Source organism: Musa acuminata, chromosome BXJ1-4 (genome assembly GCF_036884655.1).
Source record: "Musa acuminata AAA Group cultivar baxijiao chromosome BXJ1-4, Cavendish_Baxijiao_AAA, whole genome shotgun sequence".
NCBI classification, from domain to species: Eukaryota; Viridiplantae; Streptophyta; class Magnoliopsida; order Zingiberales; family Musaceae; genus Musa; species Musa acuminata.
This window is the reverse complement of record NC_088330.1, coordinates 25,291,636-25,311,812: the sequence shown is the minus strand read 5'-3', so window position 1 is coordinate 25,311,812 and position 20,177 is coordinate 25,291,636. Positions and strand designations below refer to the sequence as shown.

Below are 20,177 nucleotides of genomic sequence, written 5' to 3'. Positions count from 1 at the left end.
GGATCTAACTTTTAGCACTAAACTCTGATTTAGACAAAGCCTAATCCATTTGAAAGTAGACTCAAATATCTTTATTTTGACATTAAGATTGAATGATTTGGAGTTTAAATGCCTACTAAGACTTCTGTTTCAATTAACACTACAGATTCTACAAAATAGGGACTGAAATTTCTGACATTCTGTTACTAAATTACTCATAACTCTCTAGAGAAAATTCTGGATTATACAAAGCTTATTTTTTTGGAAACTGAATTTACTTATCTTTCTTTTGACACATAATTTGGAAATTTTGAAGTATGTTTGCCTTCTGAAACATCTATTTAAATTGATTCTATCAATTCTGCAAAACAGAGATGATCAATTCTGACCTTCTGTTACTAAATTGCTCGTAACACTCTAGTGAAAATTCTGAATTATGCAAAACTTAGTTCTTTGGAAACTAGATTTGCATATCTTTCTTTTGACACCTATTTGGAAATTTTGAAGTATGTTTGCCTTCTGAAACATCTGTTTAAATTGATTCTATAAAGTCTACAAAACAGGGATGATCAATTCTGACCTTCCTTTACTCTATTTGTTGTAACTTCCTATTAGGAACTCAAAAAATTATAAATCTAAGTTCATCTGAAAATATATTGATACAGCTTTCCAATGACACCTATTTTTAGTGATTTGGAGCATGCTTGGTCACTCAAACAATTCAGAAAATATACCATTCAAATTCTATCATAATTAAAAACTTTGTTGGGTTTTGCCTATTCAATTTTCATCCTATTGGAAATATGATTTCTACTAAATTCTTCTTCAATTGAGCTTTATATTAGTCCTTTGAAGTTCTTGTATTGTTCATCCTGAAATTATTGTATATCTGAAATTTATTATGTAATGCTTTGTTTGCATTTCCTTGTTTGATAATGGCACATGCATATCTTCGTTGCTCCGCATGTGCTTCTGATGTGTGTCAATGTTATTGTTCATACTACCCTTTTGTACTCTGGTGTCTTGTGGGATATTGTGAACCTTTGTCAGAAATGATAAAGGGAGTTATGCTTAGAGCCCGCGATTGCTCTGCCGGCCCCATTGACTTCACTCAGACGTGGGTGGATGGAGCTCCCAGACGTGGGAGACTTATGCTTGGTGGTCATCCAGAAATGGATGAATCACATTATGTATGTGGTCCTATAGTGCCCTCTATGTTTTTGATATGATATCCAAAGCTTTGCTTATGAGTTTATATTTATGCTTTGGATAAAAAAAATGGAATGCATGCTACATCAAAAATGACATACAAGCTTATGTTTATTATTCGGTTCACTTGTTATACTTTGAAATGTTTCGTATGTCATTGTTATGCTCCCAAACACTCTTACACCTTTGATATGCTCCTAAATGCTTCATGTGCCATTTGATACATGCCTAAATGTTTCTTTTGCCAATGAAATGCTCCAATTTCCTTTCTCCTATTGTTATGTCTAATGCCTATTTTCGAATGAGGTAACCCTTTGTGATTTTTTTATATCTAATGAGATGATTCCAAATAAACGCTTGTATTTCTGCTTTTGTTATCTTGATACTAAGCCTGCTTGAACTTCTCCTATCACCATGGATACGTTAGTCGCTTGCTGAGCTCTTTATGCTCACCCCGTTGCTATATAAATTTTTTCAGGGTAGCTTGTCATGCACTGAAAAGCTAGAATTGGGTTAAAGCAGTGAAATGCTAGAAGATTTTTGAGCTAATCTTTGTTGGATGATAGGTTTTTGTTGTATGGTATACTTTACTTCTGATGTAATGTTAAGGATATGTTGATACTTACGTGTTGTAAAAGTTTAAAGGACCGCTCATGTTTATGGAATGATAAGTTTGAATTGTATAAGGATAAAAACTCATGATAAATAATTATCTTTTTATGATTATATACTTCTATGATTATGGATTTATGCTGTGGTTGATGTTTAGTTGAGTTGCCTTTGGATTTTGTGAATCTCTGAATGAAGTGGATTATGATTTATGTAACATACATATTTATGAATTGTGAATATTGATTTTTGAATGATTCTTAGTATCCTCAAATTGTTTGATTGGATCCTGGATTGAATTGATAATGAATTATAATATTATTGATTTTAGACAGGGTCACACCTCCTGAATGTGATAAATTTGGGGGGCATGACACCCGCGGGGTGAGGCGCCGCAAGGCAGCGGCGCCTGCCACCGCTGCTCCCGCGGGTGAAATCCCCCTACAGGGGCGGCCGCCCGGCGGGACAGCACCGCTTGTGGGCATTGCCCCGCGGGCAGAACCACCCGTGGAGGCGGCGGCACCCGTAGGGGCGCTAGCCTGCGGGCGTTGCCCCGCTGGCAGAATCGCCCGCGGGGGCGCCCACCCACAGCGGTAGCGCCACTAGCGAGCGTGCCGCCTGCAGGCGAGGGCAGCGCCCTTGCCCTGCCGCACAGGTCGCCGCTAGTAGGGTGGCGGCAGCGGTAGCAGCAAAGGGGAGTAGGGCATTAGGGTGTTTTGGGCAAAAGATAGTTTTGCCCCTCGGAATTTAAGAAATTCCAATGTTTGTCTTTTGTCCAAATTATGAAAATACCCCTATGAATTCAGAAATTCCCTATATGTCTCTGATTTCATAAAATACTAATTAATTAAAATGTTTAGTTGATTATTATTTTTTATCATTATTTAGTAGTCCTACATGATGATGATTATTTATACATGTGATGTATGATGTGTGGACGGATGATCATGGACTGTGTGATGTGTGTACTTGTGATTATTATTATTGAGGTCTACGAGCCTCCATTATATTTCTCGTTTATTGTCGGGTCTGCATGCCTATGATTAAGTTGTAATCACATAAGGAGGCACAGCGGGAGCGTGGATGCGATAGCGGGACCCACGAGACGGATGATTGCGATGCATCAAGATGTCGACGGAACCAACGAGGACGAGATGGACGATCACAGGGCATGGAGATGCATCGTTGCACATAAAGATCTTGATGTGAGTGATTAGGCCTACTAGCTCGGGCCTAATCACATTAGGTTATGGTCCATGATCATCTGGTGTGATTGCTTATACACATACTAGATATGTATATATATTTGCATGCAATGTAGATATATATTAAATATGAATATATGTGACATATCATATTAGGAGACCAAATCATAGAAACATCTCTCTCGATAATATTAAGTCGGTAAACATGAGGCAATTAGATTGACCCACGTGGCCTTCCATCGTTATAAGTAGGAACCTATTCCCGGTGTAGGTTGAGTTGGTCGAGTCCCTCGAGACTCACCTATACCGTGATTCGCTATCTTGCTTATGATATAGAGATATCACCTGTGACCTGAGGGCATGATATGCTTGGTCGAGTCCCTCGAGGGTATATCATCAAATCAGACTCATCTTGTAACGAAGGTGTTGACTTAACCGAGCATTATGGTTGGTCGAGTCCCTCGAGGGCATGGTGATTCGGACGCCAAACAGGACGGGAATCACAAGGAGTTGTGATCGGCAAGAGTTGCCTACCTTTTAGGCTTAGTGTGATTGGTCGAGTCCCTCGAGGTTACACTAAGAGGCTGATTAGGTCCTGATCCCTACTAGAAGTCTGCCGAAGACTTCCGTTTCATGTGCTGAGGGTGTCGCGTGGCTCGTTAGTAAAATAGTGGGAGCTCGTTAGTAAAATAGTTAGAGCATATTAAGATAGAAGTCCATATCTTGATAGTTTATTTCTTGCAAAATCTGTATGTTATTCATTTCTGCTGCATCTTTATTTTTAGAAAATGTCGCTTTTAAATCCCTTACGTGGCATACTTGATATCAACCGCTTCACTGGTCCAAATTATATGGATTGACTCCACAACTTGAGAATTATTCTCACGATGGAGAAAATCACGTACGTCTTTGATACAGTGATGCCTACGCCCAAGGAAGGGGCAAGCGAGGATGAGATTGATCGCTGCGTGAAGTACATTGATGACTCTACTCTTACTCAGTGCTATATGTTGGGCTCTATGACTCCTGAGTTACAAAGACAACATGAAAAGATGGATGCCAGATCCATTCTTCTACATGTCTGCAAATTGTTTGAGGAACAGGGAAGGACTCAACGATATAAGATATCCAAGAGCCTCTTCCAAGTTAGGATGACTGAGGGGACACCGGTTCAGAACCATATCCTAAAGATAATTGAGTGGATGAAGAAACTCATAGGTCTAAGAATGGTCCAAGAGGATAACTTGTGTGTGGACATTGTGCTTCAGTCCCTACCATATTCCTTTTCATAGTTCATAATGAATTTTAATATAAACAAGCTTGAGGTGACTCTCCCAGAGCTCCTCAATATGTTGAGGGAGGCAGAGAGTACTATTAAGAAAGAGAAGCCAGTTCTCTACACTAGTAAGACTAGAAAGAAAATAAAAGCAGAAAAATCCCTTAAGAAGGGAAAGGGCAAGGGCAGACCAGGTAAAGCAAAAGTTGTTAAGAAAGACCCAATAAAGAACAAAGGCCAATTCTTCTACTATGGCAAAGATGGGCACCGGAAGAGGAACTATAAAGAGTACCTTGTAGAGAGGGTGAAACAGAAGCTTGGAGAAGCTTCAGGTATATTCATGATTAGTCACCATTTGTTAGACTCTTATGATAACACATGGGTATTGGATACCGGTAGTGCTTATCATATATGCAATTCGTTGCAAGTTCTGGTAAGGCCTAGGAGACTAGAGAGAGGCAAGATGGACCTCAAGATAGGCAATAGAGTAAAAGTTACTATAGTAGCTGTTGGTGAGGTCGCCCTACATTTGCTTGGTGGAGCTTTTATTGCATTAGATGCATGTTATTTTGTTCCTTCTATTATCAAACATATTATCTTCATTTCATATTTGATAGTCAGTGGATATAAATTAGTTTTTTAGAACAATGATTGTTCGATATTATTAGATGATGAGATCATCATGAAAGGAACATTGCATAATGGTTTATTTATGCTAGACACTACTCCACATATCATGAATATAAATGTGTCTAAGAGGAAACGAGATGAGGTGAATAGTGCATACCTGTGGCATTGTAGGCTAGGTCACATCCATGAGGGAAGGATTCAAAAATTGCTAAATGATGGATATCTAGATCCATTCGACTATGAGTCATGTGTCACTTGCGAGCCTTGCCTTCGTGGAAAACTGACCAACTCTCCATTTAGTGGAACTGGAGAGAGAGCCACTGAACTATTGGAACTCATACATAGTGATGTATATGGACCCATGTCAACTCATGTCATTGGTAGTTAGTTACTCCTGCTTCATTACCTTTACTAATGATTTCTCAAGGTATGGATATGTGTACTTAATAAAGTACAAGTCCAGGTCTTTGAGAAATTCAGAGAGTATAAGAATGAAGTAGAGAACCAGACTAGAAAGAGTATTAAGACTCTTCGATCATATCGAGGAGGTGAGTACTTAAATATAGAGTTTACTCAGTTCCTCAATGACCATAAGATATTATCCCAATGGACACCTCAGCTCAATGGTGTGTCTGAAAGAAGAAATCGTACGTTATTAGACATGGTACGGTCTATGATGAGTTTCGCTGACCTACCTATCTCATTCTGGGGATATGCCCTAGAGATCGTAACTTACCTTTTGGACAAAGTTCCAACTAAGTCTACACCATCTCATTATAGGGTAGTGTCTACACCATATAAGATATGGAAAGGAAAGAAGCTCGATCTTAAGATTGTTAAGATTTGGGGCTGCCCTGCCCACGTTAAATGACACAACCCCGATAAGTTGGAATCGAGGACAGAGTGATGCAAGTTCGTGGGGTACCCCAAGAAAACTTGTGGGTATTATTTCTATCATCTCGAGGACCGAAAGGTCTTTGTAGCTAAGAGAGCATTGTTCCTTGAGAAGGAACACATTCTTGGCGGAGACAGTGGGAGTATGATAGAGTTGAGCGAGGTTGGAGAACCTATCTCAAGCACCACTCTACAGCCCGAGTCTATTCAGGTACCTAACACACAAGTTCCAACTTTACGTAGGTCCGACAGAATATCTCATCCTCTTGAGAGATATGTGAGACATATTAGAGGAGAAGATGTTGAGGATATTAATCCTCAGACCTACGATGAGGCTATTATGAGTATAGACTCCGGGAAGTGGCAAGAAGCCATGAATTCTAAAATGGATTCTATGTACTCCAACAAGGTTTGGAACCTAGTTGATGTGCCCGAAAGTTTTGTACTCATCGGTTGCAAGTGGATCTTTAAAAAAAAGGTCAGAGTAAATGGAAAGGTAGAGACCTATAAAGCAAGGCTAGTGGCTAAGGGGTTTCGTCAATAGCAAGGTGTTGACTATGACAAAACCTTCTCACCCGTAGCAATGCTAAAATCCATCTGAATTCTATTGGCTATTGCAGCACACTATGATTATGAGATCTGGCAGATGGATGTGAAAATTGCATTCCTCAATGGGAACCTCGAGGAGGAGGTGTATATGATACAACCTGAGGGATTCGTGTTCAAAAACTTCCCAGATAAGGTATGCAGGTTGCTTAGATCCATTTATGGACTAAAGCAAGCTTCCCGAAGTTGGAACATAAGATTTGATTAGACAATCAGATCTTATGACTTCGTTAAGAACGAAGATGAGCCTTGTGTGTACAGGAAGGTAAGTGGGAGCGCTATCACCTTTTTGGTGTTATATGTGGATGACATCCTGATCATTGGGAATGACGTAGGAATGCTATCCATAGTAAAAGCTTGGTTATCTAGATGCTTCTCCATGAAGGACTTAGGGGAAGCATCCTATATCTTAGGGATTTGAATCTATATAGATATATCCAAGAGGATGCTTTGTTTGTCCCAGTCTAGGTACATAGAAACCATTGTCAAAAGATTTGGCATGAAAATTTTCAAGAGAGGTCTCATACCGATGAGACATGGGATATGATACCTTATACCTCAACGATAGGGTCTATCATGTATTCCATGCTATGTACTAGGCCTGATATAGCACATGCTCTGAGTGTCACGAGCAGGTATCAGACGGATCCATGCTTAGAGCACTGGAAAGCAGTAAAGCGTATCCTTAAGTACTTGAGAAGGACTAAGGATCTTTTATTAGTATATGGAGGTAGTAGCCTCAAGGTTGAAGGTTATACAGACTCGAGTTTTCAATCTGATGTCGATGATAACAAGTCGAATTCGGGGTATGTGTACACCTTGAATGGAGGAGCAGTGTACTGGAAGAGTTCCAAGTAAGATACTACTGCTGACTCGACCACAGAGGCAGAGTACATTGCTGTATCAGATGTAGCAAAGGAGGGAGTCTGGGTGAAGAAGTTCATCACAAATTTAGGAGTCGTGCTAGATTGCGAGGAGCCAATTTTCTTATATTGCGATAATAATAGGTGATTGCTCAAGCAAAGGAACTCAGGTCTCATCAGAAATCTAAGTATGTTCTGAGGAGGTTCCACCTTATCAGAGAGATCGTAACTTGAGGAGATGTAGTAGTGGAAAGAGTTCCATCCGAAGATAATATTGCAGATCCACTAACAAAACCATTGTCTCATATTGTCTTTAAGCATCATAGGGGTCTAATGGGTATCAGACACATAGGTGATTGGCTTTAGGACAAGTGGGAGATTGCTAGTCATAGGTGCCCAACAAGCCAATCAGTGGGAGATGGCACGTGTGACTTGACACGGAATCTTTTTGCTTATTATATTTTGGCATTTATCACTTTATATTGATTATTACATATATGCATGTATATATTGTGATGTCCTTGGATCCGTTCAATGGGAATCGGATCGTGATGAGATCACAATAATGAGACCGATTCACTTTTAAACACGGATCCTAAATAATCCCGATCATAGGTTACTCGAGAGGGACATCGTGATAACCGAACAGACTGGTATACTGTATACCCGTCCATATGATGGATGCAGTTGGTCTCATAGCTGCTCGTGTGGGGACACTAGGGATACAGTACAGGTGCTCATTGGAGAATGAGTTCACTGATTGATCCGCTTTTGGAATGCTGGATGGTTGATGATGCCTTATTGTCAGACAACGATTTCATAGTCCTAGTGGTGTATTTGGTCCTTAGACTTGAGATACCAAGGATGTCCTATATTAGTGCTCCACTCTTTGATACCAGACTTATAGGTTTGGATGTCCTAGATCTAATACAACTAGTCATTGGGAGTGACAGTTGACCTTACGAGGGCTATTGAGTGTCGATGGAGGATCATCCACTCTCGACATCATGAGAGGAATATCTCATGTGTTTTTGCTCAAAAAAATCCCTGGCCAAGGTCATTCGGGTTAAGAGAGAAAGAGTTCTCTAGGAGAATTCGATTAGAGCAAGACTTGAGTAGAAACCGTATGGGTCTGATAGCACCATGCTCGATATACGGTCTCTAGGATATTAGATGGATGAGGGACTATAGGTACGTGGTAACTGAGGACAGACAGGTCCAATGGATTAGATTCTCCTGTATCGTCTAGGGACTACGGCGTAGTGGCCTAGTACGTCCGTAGTCGATGAGTCGAGTAAATTATTATAGAGATAATAATTCACTAAGTTAGAAGGAGTTCTGACAGGTATGACTCACGACCAACTCAATATTGGATCTAGAGGGTCACACACATATGGTAGGCATTGCGATGAGTAGAGGTTCGAATATGAGATATCCACTAGATCCCTTATCTTATTGGATATCCAATAAGCCCATGAATTATTGGATCCTATGGACGAGATCCAATAAGAGCCCATGAGAGATTATTGGATAGAGATCCACTAATCTAAAAGGCTTAGGTAATTGGATGCAGATCGAATACTCACTAGGGAGAGGATCCATTAGGTTTTGATATGAGGCCTCTATAAATAGGAGGGATTCAGAGCCTCATAAGCTAGAGCCTTTGCTTGCCTCTCCTATTCTCCTCCCCCTCTCCACCTTAGAGCAGGCCTGGAGTTTTGAGGAGCGTCATCGCAGCCCTACTGTGTAGATCACCGCTAGAGAGGAGGACGCTTGACCTCCTTCATCATCTCCTAAAGATCTGCAAGGAAACAAGGATATACGATCTCCCTAGGTAACACAATCTACTCTATACGCAGTTTTAAGTTTCGCGGATTTTGTGCACTAATCTTTGCACGGCGACGAATATCTCTTTGGGAATAGGAGATTTTATTTTTCTTGTTCTTCCGCTGCGCATATGATGTCGCCCCCAAGATTTCCCAACAAGTCGCTCCAGCTCGATCCTCGATTCGCGACTCGCCCATCCTCTACCAAGTCATCCTAACACGGCTCGTGATTCATGAGTCGCCGGCCTCGACTCCAAGCTGTGCCAAACCAGTGTTATCTGACATACGATGCATCGGTCTTGCCTCATCTGGCCCCAGTCGCTCGATCGACGGAGGCAACTCTTCCCGAGGCACGAGGCACTGCCCCTCCAAACTGCCCCATGACGAGCCATTCCAGCTTCCCCTCGCAAGCAATCAACACAATCGCATCACTCTGACCTAGGCATGCCTCTCGGCCCTTTAGGGACCCCTCGACACACCTTGAAAGGGGGGGGGGGGGTGCGGGGGGAGAAGTGATAAGACATATTTGGGTACAAGACATATCTCAGCCGATGTCATACACCAGGTCAGAATCCGTACCGAGGTACTGCTCGGCACATCTTGACAATCCTGAGACGGCGCCGCCCCCAAGACACGCCAAGTCAGAATCCGTACTAAGGCACTGCTCGGCACGTCTCGTCCTGGGAATCCCGAGACAGCGTCGCCCCCAAGACACGCCCAGTCAGAATCCATACTAAGGCACTGCTCGGCACGTCTCGTCCCGAGAATCCCGAGACGGCGTCGCTCCCAAGACACGCCAAGTCAGAATCCATACCAAGGTACTGTTTGGCACGTCCACCACGCCAACCCGGGTATGACCGACCCTCGTACAGTAATATAAAGACCTTTGGCTGGCATCTGGCCTGGTGGGGAGAGGCAAAATCAATTGAACACTCCACTGACTTGCTCGTCGAATGGACCAAAGTCGGAAATCACCCGACGAAGGCCATTTTTGCAGGAAAGTAGCCGCCCACGACCCGCGAGCATCTTAACCTGGGAATCGCCATCTAGTGTACGAAGACGGAGAGACGCGGCTCAACATAAACGGCGCTCGGATCGGCATACCAACGAATGTTGATCAACACCCCGTCGCGAGGGCCCGATTGACCTCGGTACTCAGTTCGTCGACAGAAGACTTCTGACATCGATCCGTGGATCAGGTCGTGCTAACTCATCAGTCACGACACATTTGTTCACCAACAATTGTTGTTAGATATATTTCAAAGAATAAAATTATTTTGAAGGACATTTCAAAATCTGATCGTCTATTTTTATTGATAATAGAATTAATTCATTCAAAAAGAAAAACTGATTCATCACATCACGTCACGTCGAATCCAAACCATTAAAACAGACCGACAGCGGATTCGCATTTTGATTTATTTCATCCATACGTCTGATGTCACATCCGAAAGATAAACTCCAAATTGGTCGCATTTTGACACAAATTAGCGTTCGTCAATTTTTCTGTATCAACTATTAAGTCGGGAAAGAGTATCGTCAAATCACATAAATCTTATATGTTTTTATTTATTTATTTTATATTAGAGCCTTCGTCCCTCACAACATCAACCTAAGAAGTTGTTTAGTATTTTCTTAACAATTCACTAAAAGAAAGTAAGTCGAGCAAGGCTGGTCGACGAGACTAGCGTTGCTAATAACGTTTGAAAAGGACATGACAAGGCAAAAAAAAAAAAAAAAAATTGTAGAATTATGAATAGTTTATGAGTTAACTGTGAACCTTCTCACGGAGATAGAGACATGAGTGGTCCATTTTTCGGATAAAGATTAAGGTGGGCCAGGTGATGAGACATAGAGTAAATATTTTAGTATTATTTTTTATTATAAAAAGAAATTACGAAGATAAGACTTTGAGTTTAGAATCGCATTATTAATATGAGTTACATAAGATAGGGATTAAGTGGGCCCAGGTGATGACCATCTGGCGCATGCAGGTTTTCGCATTGTTACTACTGACATCGTCCTGAAAGAACCGGACAGGTTTGTTTGGTGGGAAGAAATTATGAGACCATGACCCACAGGTTCGCAATATTTTGTTTGGACTTGCAGACTACGTTTAACCACAGATATTTTTTGACCACTTGAACAGAAAATAAATGTATCTAAAGAAAAGAACACGTATTGATGTTCATATAATTCACCATTATTAAGCACCACAAGAGTTCAACACCCTAAATAGCTTGCTTCATAAGTACACGTCCGACTCGAGAGGACCAGCACACGGCACTGAAGAAACAAAGGGTCTTTATTGGTTGGGATGGGATGGAGGAGCACCGCTCCTTGTTTTTCTTCTCTCGCGCATAAACGAGAAAAACACAGGCCCGATGGCTTCCAACCTTTGGTCTCTCAGTTTATCCTGCAACACAGAAAAGCCCACAGCAAATAATTATATACAATTTTGATCTTAATGGGATTTCTTTTGCAAAAAAAAAAGGAAGTTTTACAGCAATTTTATTGTTTATATGATCATAAAACCAAACCAAAGCGCACGAAGAGAAGGACCCGAGCGGGGGGTATGTACATATGTATGTTACTTACTTGGAGCAGTCCACGTTGGGGCTGATCTTGTAAGAAACGGAGATGCCGCACTGGCCGGGCAGTTGGCTGACCCGCCCGTAGTCGATCCCCGACAGACCCGCAGCGGCCGTCTTGATGCACCCGCACGCGGTGCGGCGGTCCTGCGTCGTCCGCGCCGCCGCTATCAACGACTTGATCCCGCTACAGCACTGCTGCTTGATTGGGCCGCCCTGCAGGTACCCCACGCACGATATAAGGTCCCCGTACACCTGGGAGCAGGTTATAGCCTCGCCACCACGGGGTGCGGCCGCCAGTAGCACCACCGTCGTTGCCACCACCAAGGCCACCGGATGCAGAGCGGAGCGAGCCATGTGCAGCACCGGATGCAGACGGGTGGCTTGAGCTTACTGCATATGTAGTGGGGGGCTGCATATCAATTTATAGACAGCAAGGAAGGAAAACCCCAGTCATTTTAACCCTATAAATGTGGACACGAACGGGGGTTGGGTGACCATACCACCTGCGTGGAAATTGCGTTGGAGGTGGAATCGGAGTTGGATATTTGCACGTCCACATGTTTACACTGGTTGTTGCCGGTGAGTCCACGATTGGATGTGACATGTGGCATGCGGCCGGTGACCACGGATGGGGAGTGACAGATGTGACGAATCACCGACAGGGAATCATTGCGATTGCCGTCCGGGTACATTGACCATGGGACGACTAGGAACAGTGCGTCGATGCGATGCATGTAACGATGGAGTCTTTTTTAGGGGCATAGATGTGTACGACACTGACTTCTTTTGTCCGCTCAGTTGCAGTAACCCGTAAGTACAATTAACGGAACCACGTCGACCAGTAAAAACAGACTAACAAGTGGCTCCCGTATTCTATGCTTTTAGTCTTAATTGTTGACCTGTGGGTCTAAATAGATGGCCGTGCCAGCTAATTTGGTCTATCGCGAGTCGTGACTTTGCGTCTTCCATGAAACTTCAGGGTGTCGTGGCCAGGATGTGCTACGTCGCCATCGCTTTTTGTTTCTTAGTCTTCTCACAAGAAAAGTATACATTGTCCTTTGAGGCTCCTGCAAAAGCTTGCCAGGGCTGTCGAGATAGACAAATTTGATCTTGCCAAATTTTTTTTGTTTTTTTTTGCTCAAAGAACAATTAAGCTTTATTCCATCTCGCCTAACTTTGTTCCGATGCAAAGTGCCATCCTTTTTCTACTATTAGTAATGATGTACGCTCTATGGGTTATCGTGTGGTCTTTTTTTTTTTTCCTACTATTTAGTGATCAATAAAGTACTATTTTTCTCTTCCATATAAATACAATCTTTTTTCAAATAATAGTAATAAGATATTATTTGTTCAAGATCAAACTAAATAAAAAAAAAGATAGAAAAAAAATTATATTAAATTTCTTTTAAAAAATATTTATAGATCTTGAATGACTCTTACATTTCAATTATGTAGACTTAAATACTTGAGGCTTAAATTGATCCATATATGTAGATGTCACCAATTTATAGATGTAAAATATAAGAGTTCTAATCACTATAGTTTTATTTAATTTTATTTTAAAAAAATAAGACATCTACGTCCAGACTTGATTTACAAAGTCACGCACATAATTATCATCGAATCAATCACCTGTAGAGATATGACATAAACCAAAGTATTCTTCGCGATGCACGTGAATGTTACCATCCAGATTTTTTCTTATCTGAAAATGTACTTGAATCAAGTTGCTCCATCCGAAAACTTCTATGACCATCAAAATTACTTCTTGAGTCAGAGTAGTCTGATCCAAACTTATTTGATGAAAGACCATTAAAATCTTTAATTATACTTCATTAAAGAATAAACTTGTGTAAATAAAAAATAGCCCTAAATTCCTCGTGGAAACCAACGTTACCAGCTTGGAAAGTACAAGTTGAGTTGCAGAGAGGGCTAAGGGAATTCCATAAAGCCCTAGCAAAGACCTATCATAAGGTATCGGTAAAGCATCAGAACCAACCTGTTGTCATCCCTTAATGATGGGCCTTAACGAAGCACTATAATTATCAAACTTCCGCATGCCTTCACCATCCAATTGGGCTAGCCTAGGAAATTATTTCAAATCTTCTTCAAACTCCCTATGACCTACATTGTGTCTGCTAGGATCAAGTGGAAAAGGCATTGGCATCCCATTATTAGGCAATGATCTAAATCTTTTATCTAGTAAAGATCTAAATATATATTAAGGCAATTTATGAACAAAAATAGAATCATGCATGCTATAGTGTAATATCCATCATTTTTGAATTTTTTTATAAGGACATGTTGGTAACGTAAAAACCTATTTTGAATTATTTACAAGGACCTAATTATAAATCCGAGGACTTATTTATAAAATCTGAAATCTATTTATAAATATAAATAATATAATGACTGAATTACAAAAAGTATATAAAATAAAATAACTTCCACCGCCTCTACATCTTTGTCTTCTTCTTTAAGAAACCTGAGAAATAGCATGCAGTGAAAAATAGCCATAGGTGGAGTGGAAAAGAAGAATAAGAAGAAGGAAAAGTAATTTAGGCTTAGCATTTTGGCTTAAATCCTCTTATTTGGGATATATTTCTTCAAAGAAAGTATTCCAACTCTTCTCTACTGTAATTCTAATCTTTGTTTTTGCCTTAATTGTAAAAAATTTAAAGAGTTCTAGGCTTTATTCCGCTTGTTTAAATGTAAAGCTTTAAATATATAATTTTTGAGATTTATGACCTATCAACCTTGTTATTATTACAAAACTTTGTATAGAATTTTGAGTTGGGCAATCATTTGAACTTCGAATATTTCAATCAATATATAGAAAGAAAGATATATGAGTCTATTGTAGATAAAATAAGTTTTTCTGAAATAAAACTTGAACTTTTCCTAGAATTCCACTAGCCTTAATCACATTTGACTTACATTTCACCTTATAAACCCATTTGTAAGTAATTAGATCTATATTTACAAGTTTTAACATAAGAACCAAAGTTTCATTTTTATAAAAAACATTTATTTTTTTATTCATGGTATCCTCCCATACTTTAATACATTTAACTTCATCAAAACAAGTAGGTTCAAGATCATCAATTGGTTCAGAAAAGAAAAAAAACAGAAACATATGCTTCCATTATTTCCATCTTTATAACGTGTTGATTTGATAATTATTCTTTTTGATATTCTCAATATTGACATTTCCTCTTTACGATATCATTACTCCCCCTATCGCTTGGTGATGAAAAAATAACAGGAGTAGATATAGATGAGGAAGAAGATGAGCAAAAATCCATAGGAGTATTATATAGTAAAGGAAACTCAACCATAGGTTTTGAACATATATTACTTTTATTATTATGATTAATATTTTTTTAAAAATTGCTTGTGAAGGATAATAATAAAAAATTTCATTAAACATAATATGTTGAGATGCCATATACCTGTGTTTGTGGATCCATGAATTTCTAATATATTTTTTCTTTTATCGTAGCTAATAAAGAAATATTTCTTAGCCTTAGCATCAAGCTTGTTTCTCTTTGAGTTTGGTATATGAATATAACATATTGGACCAAATACTCTAAAATGTTTAATATTTAGTTTTTCACCAAACATGAGCTCATATGGAGACTCTAGATTGATTAGCCTAAAAGGAGTTTGATTAATAATATAAGTTGCATATGCCATAACTTCTGCCCATAAGGTATTAGATAAATTCTTTGAAGCCAACACTTATAAATTTTCATAAGATATCAAATCTTTCATTTAGTCACACTATTTTTTGCACATGTAAATTTCCTTTTGATATCATACTTTTTGCAAAAAAGAGAAGAATATATCAAAAGTGAACTCTCTATCATTATTGGTGTAATCTTTTAATTTTTCTTTCAAGAGCACTTTTAACCTTTAACTTGAACTCTTAAAATTTTGAAAAAAAATTTGATTTTTCCTTCACAAAATAGACCTAAGTAAACCTTGTAAAATTATTAATAAGGAAAAGCATATAATGAAAACTTAAATAAGATAGTGTTTGAGTATAACCCATTAGATCACTATAAATGAGATCCAAGTAGAACTTATATCTTGAAAGTAATCTATCAAAAGGTTGCCTATGTGATTTACCATATTGAGAATTCATAAATTTTTTTACTACTAAAAGTAATAAAATTTTTTATTACCATATTGCCTATGTGCTTTGCCTATGTGATTAGGAAGATCATTCACTAGGCTTTTCTATATCATAATCTTTAATTTAAAAAAAATTATATGACTAAGTCTAGCATGTCAGATCAATGTACCATCATTTATACCCATCTTATCAACATAAGAGATTAATACTGACAAAATATATAAATCTTTAGCCATTTTATTAATATGTATTACATATATACTTAATTCTTTCATATTACAAAGAAACTTAACTTTACTAGGACCAAAAAGAACATAATTTCTAGCATCAATTGTATTTGTAATAGAGAAGAGATTTTTTTTCATACCTAGAAAATGGTATACACTCCTCAAAGTAATAGGATGAATATCTTTATCTGAGATTATGATAGTGTCTTCCTTTTTCACTTGGTGAAGAGTATTATCTATTATGATAATTATATCATTACCTTTATATTGATAAAGATTAGTGAATTTGATATCATTATTAGTGAGATGATGACTACATCCTGATAGCATAAAATCTGTAATCATGCTATATGTAATGTAGAAAAACTTTTATGCCAAGATTGAAATCAAATAAATTAGATCTAATAATATTACGATGTGTACCTTTCATTGTTGTATAGAAGAATAAACCTTATCTGATCTACAAGCACTCCCATCATCGGATCTGAAATATTAATCTGCAAGGAGAACTAGATCCTTCTCCTCTCTTCCTATCTTTTCACAGGACCACCTAGATTGATGGATTAGGGAGATTGAGAGAAAAACTTTAATCTCTCAATTGCTGAGATGCTTTACTTTAGCCCCTAGAGGTCATGTCTATTTATAGGCGAGAGCAGAGTGTCTAGGATAAGTTATTATGAGAGTTCCTCCCATCAAAGTTATCTCCTATGGAATCCTATTTTAACATGAACTTATTTTCTATTGGCCAATAACTATTATCATAATCCAATAATATCTATAATATATCTTATCTAATTAAATAGAGTCACATAATCTAACAAATAATCCAATCATATTCAAAATTGATAAATGTCATAGTCTCAATAGTTTCAATCATAAAGCATTTACCCCAATCTTCATTAATAATATTATAACAATCTTTTTTGTTTTCAATATTTTCTCCTTTAATCTTCACATGATAATTTTTCTTGATGTGGCTAAGTTGCTACACCTATAACAATTAATCTTCTTTCAATTTGCACCATTGTTCGAAGAAGGCTCTTGCTTGTTGTTAGCATTATCCTTCTTTTTATCATTATCATTCCCCTTTTTCTTATTTGTAAGAATGACATCTCTATCTCTCTTTAAAATAGAAACTCCCATCAGTTAGGGATTCTTGAGAAGTAAAAAGATTTTCAAACTCTACTAAAGATAGTTATTAAACTCATCCTTGAATAGATGTAACATAAGGAATATATTCCTTTCAAAGACTACGAATAATTGAACGTTTCATTCGTGCATCAGAAATAGGTTCATTTAGATCTAAGAGTGAAATCTCGGAATATAAATTTTTAATCTTAAAAATACTAAGAAATTAAGTAAATCACCTTGGATAGTATTTTCCAAATCATTCTCTAAATATTAAGTTGAGTCATATTCTTTTTTGTTAGGTAATGCATCACGATATAATCATTATTATTAAATATCTTATTTAATAATCATATAACCGTTTTCATTAAGATTCATAATTCATTATCATGAATTTCTTCATTTATTATGGTTTAAATGATTTCAGTTTTTATGGTCCAAATCGTTATTATTAAATTAAATATTTAATATTATTAAAATTCTTCATTATGGTCCAAACGCTACAAATTTGAATTAATTCTTGAATGTTATGAGTTGATGATAATAAATGTTCTTGATGGGAGAACATCTATATAAATGAGGATTTTAGTTCTGGGCTCAACATCTCTTTGAAGTCAAAAGGATTTCGTACACCATCTAAAGCGAGAGTTCTGAGCCAAGAAGTTCCAAAGTTCAAGAAAAAACCGTTGCAGAAATTCTTGACAACAATGGCTGGAGGTATGCTATTTCGTTTCTGCATTAGTTTTATTGTATTTCTATTATAATGATTTAGAAACACAAATTGGTATCAAAGAATTCTAACAGTTGGTATCAGAGCTCATTTGACCTTTGCCTTGATATGAAAGAGTTTTCACTTTTTATACTATGCATATGGCTTTATTTTGGTTTCTTTTAAAACTTCTTGATATACTTCATGTTGAAGATCATGAAAATATAACATTTTTAATAATTCTAGATAATAAAATGCTCTGTATGCATATTTGATTATATCTAATCATGCTTATGAGTCAATTTTATATGTATAAAATGTCTAGTGATCCATATAATCTTAATTAATTAAGAATTAGCCACAGCATCCTTAATTAATTAAAATTATATATAAAGTTAAAATAAGGATCACATAAGTAATTAGATATCATATTGTGACTGATTATATTTTATATAATAATTATTATCCCACAAGATCTTTTATTATATTTAATATAATTAATCAGGATAAAATATCATATTATTTTCATAATTTACCCACAAGGATTATGAATTGGAATATAATTTGATAGTTTTATCATAAAGACCATTTGAATCTATTTGAATTAAGAATTTAGCCCACAAGCAATTTTTATGTCGTGAGATTCATATTTTTTTGGCATGTTTCACATTGGTAAAACATGCAATTTAGACTATTAAGCTTCAAATTTTGACATAAGTATGTTTGATTTTATGTAATTTTTTAAACTGTTAATTTCTCTTATATTCGATGTGATATTCCCGAACTTAGTGGTGATAACTATAAGATATGGAAGGAGAGGGATCTCCTCCATTTGGATGGATATTGATTATGCTATTAGGAAAGACGAACCACCTATAATCACTAATTCTAGCACTCCAACTAATGTCGCATTATATGAGCGATGGGAGCAATCCAATCGGCTCAGCGTGATATTTATCAAAACTAAGATAACTGTTGGTATACGTGGTTCTTTTGACCAGCATGAAAATGTCGGAGACTTGCTACAAGCTATTGATGAGCAATTCGTCACTTCGGAAAAAGCACTTGTAAGTACCCTTATAATGAAATTTTCATCCCTTAGACTCACCAGCATAAAGTGTGTGCATGAGCATATAATGCAAATGCAAGATATTATGGCTCAACTTAAGAAACTCGAGGTTAATATGTCAGAATCTTTCATAATGTACTATATTCTGAACACCCTTCCATATCAATACGGGCATTTTAAGATTTCATATAATACACATAAGGACAAATGGTTAATCAATAAATTAATGATCATGTGTGTTCAAGAAGAAGAGAGACTAGTGATGGAATTGGGTGAGAGTGCATTGGTGGTAACCACTCACGGGAAGAACAAAACTGACAAAAATCAAGTCAATCAGAATGCTCATCAACAGGGAAAAGGTAAAATACCACCCCAAGCTGATATCAAGAAAGAAGCAAGGTGATTCTTTTGTAAAAGAAAGGGACACATAAAGAAGGAATGCATGAAATTCCAACAATGGCTTGAAAAGAAAGGTAAACCAACCTCATATGTGTGTTATGAATCTAATATAGTTAATGTTAATATTAACACCCGGTAGATTAACTATGGATCAACAATCCATATTGCAAACTCTTTATAGGGTATGCAAAACCTAAAAAAGCCAGTGGGAAGTGAGCAAAGCATTTTATCAGGAAATAAGATGGGCTCACATGTGGAGGCAATTGGAACATGCATTTTAACTTTAAGTAGTGGTTTTGTTTTAAAATTGGAAAGGACCTTTTATGTACCAAGTTTCTCACGAACCTTAATTTCTATTTCCAGACTCGTACCATTTCGGTATTCCTTTAATTTTAAAGATACATCATTTTATTTATTATATAAATCTGATTGTGTTGGGAAATGTATTTTGTCTGATGGTCTTTATCATATTTTATTACAAAATGATAATACTCAAAGTTCAATACATGTTCACACTAGCATTAAGAGATGTAATATTAATGAGGACTCCTCTATATTATGGCATCGGAGATTAGGACATATCTCCATAGAGAATTAAGAGATTAATTAAAGATGGGGTACTTAATACTTTGATTTTAATAATTTTAAGACTTGTGTGGATTGTATTAAGGGAAAGCAAACCAATAAGTCCAAAAAGGGTGCTAATAAGAGTTCAGACATATTAGAGATATATGTTGTCCAGACATGAACATACATGGTCAGAAATACTTCATTTCCTTTATAGATGATTATTCACGATATATGTATATATATTTG

General features: G+C 37.4%; 1 protein-coding gene across 1 annotated transcript; it reads right to left on the bottom strand.

Moving 5' to 3' along the window:
• Nucleotides 1-11,260: 11,260 nt before the first annotated feature.
• On the bottom strand, nucleotides 11,261-12,095 carry LOC135651044 (non-specific lipid-transfer protein 1-like). Its single transcript, XM_065170826.1, has 2 exons — nucleotides 11,696-12,095; nucleotides 11,261-11,513 (listed from the first exon to the last, which is right to left on the bottom strand). Exons 1-2 carry the CDS (start codon nucleotides 12,043-12,045, stop codon nucleotides 11,504-11,506), a joined length of 360 nt encoding a protein of 119 aa, XP_065026898.1. The 5' UTR covers nucleotides 12,046-12,095; the 3' UTR covers nucleotides 11,261-11,503.
• Between the last annotated feature and the right edge of the window lie 8,082 nt (nucleotides 12,096-20,177).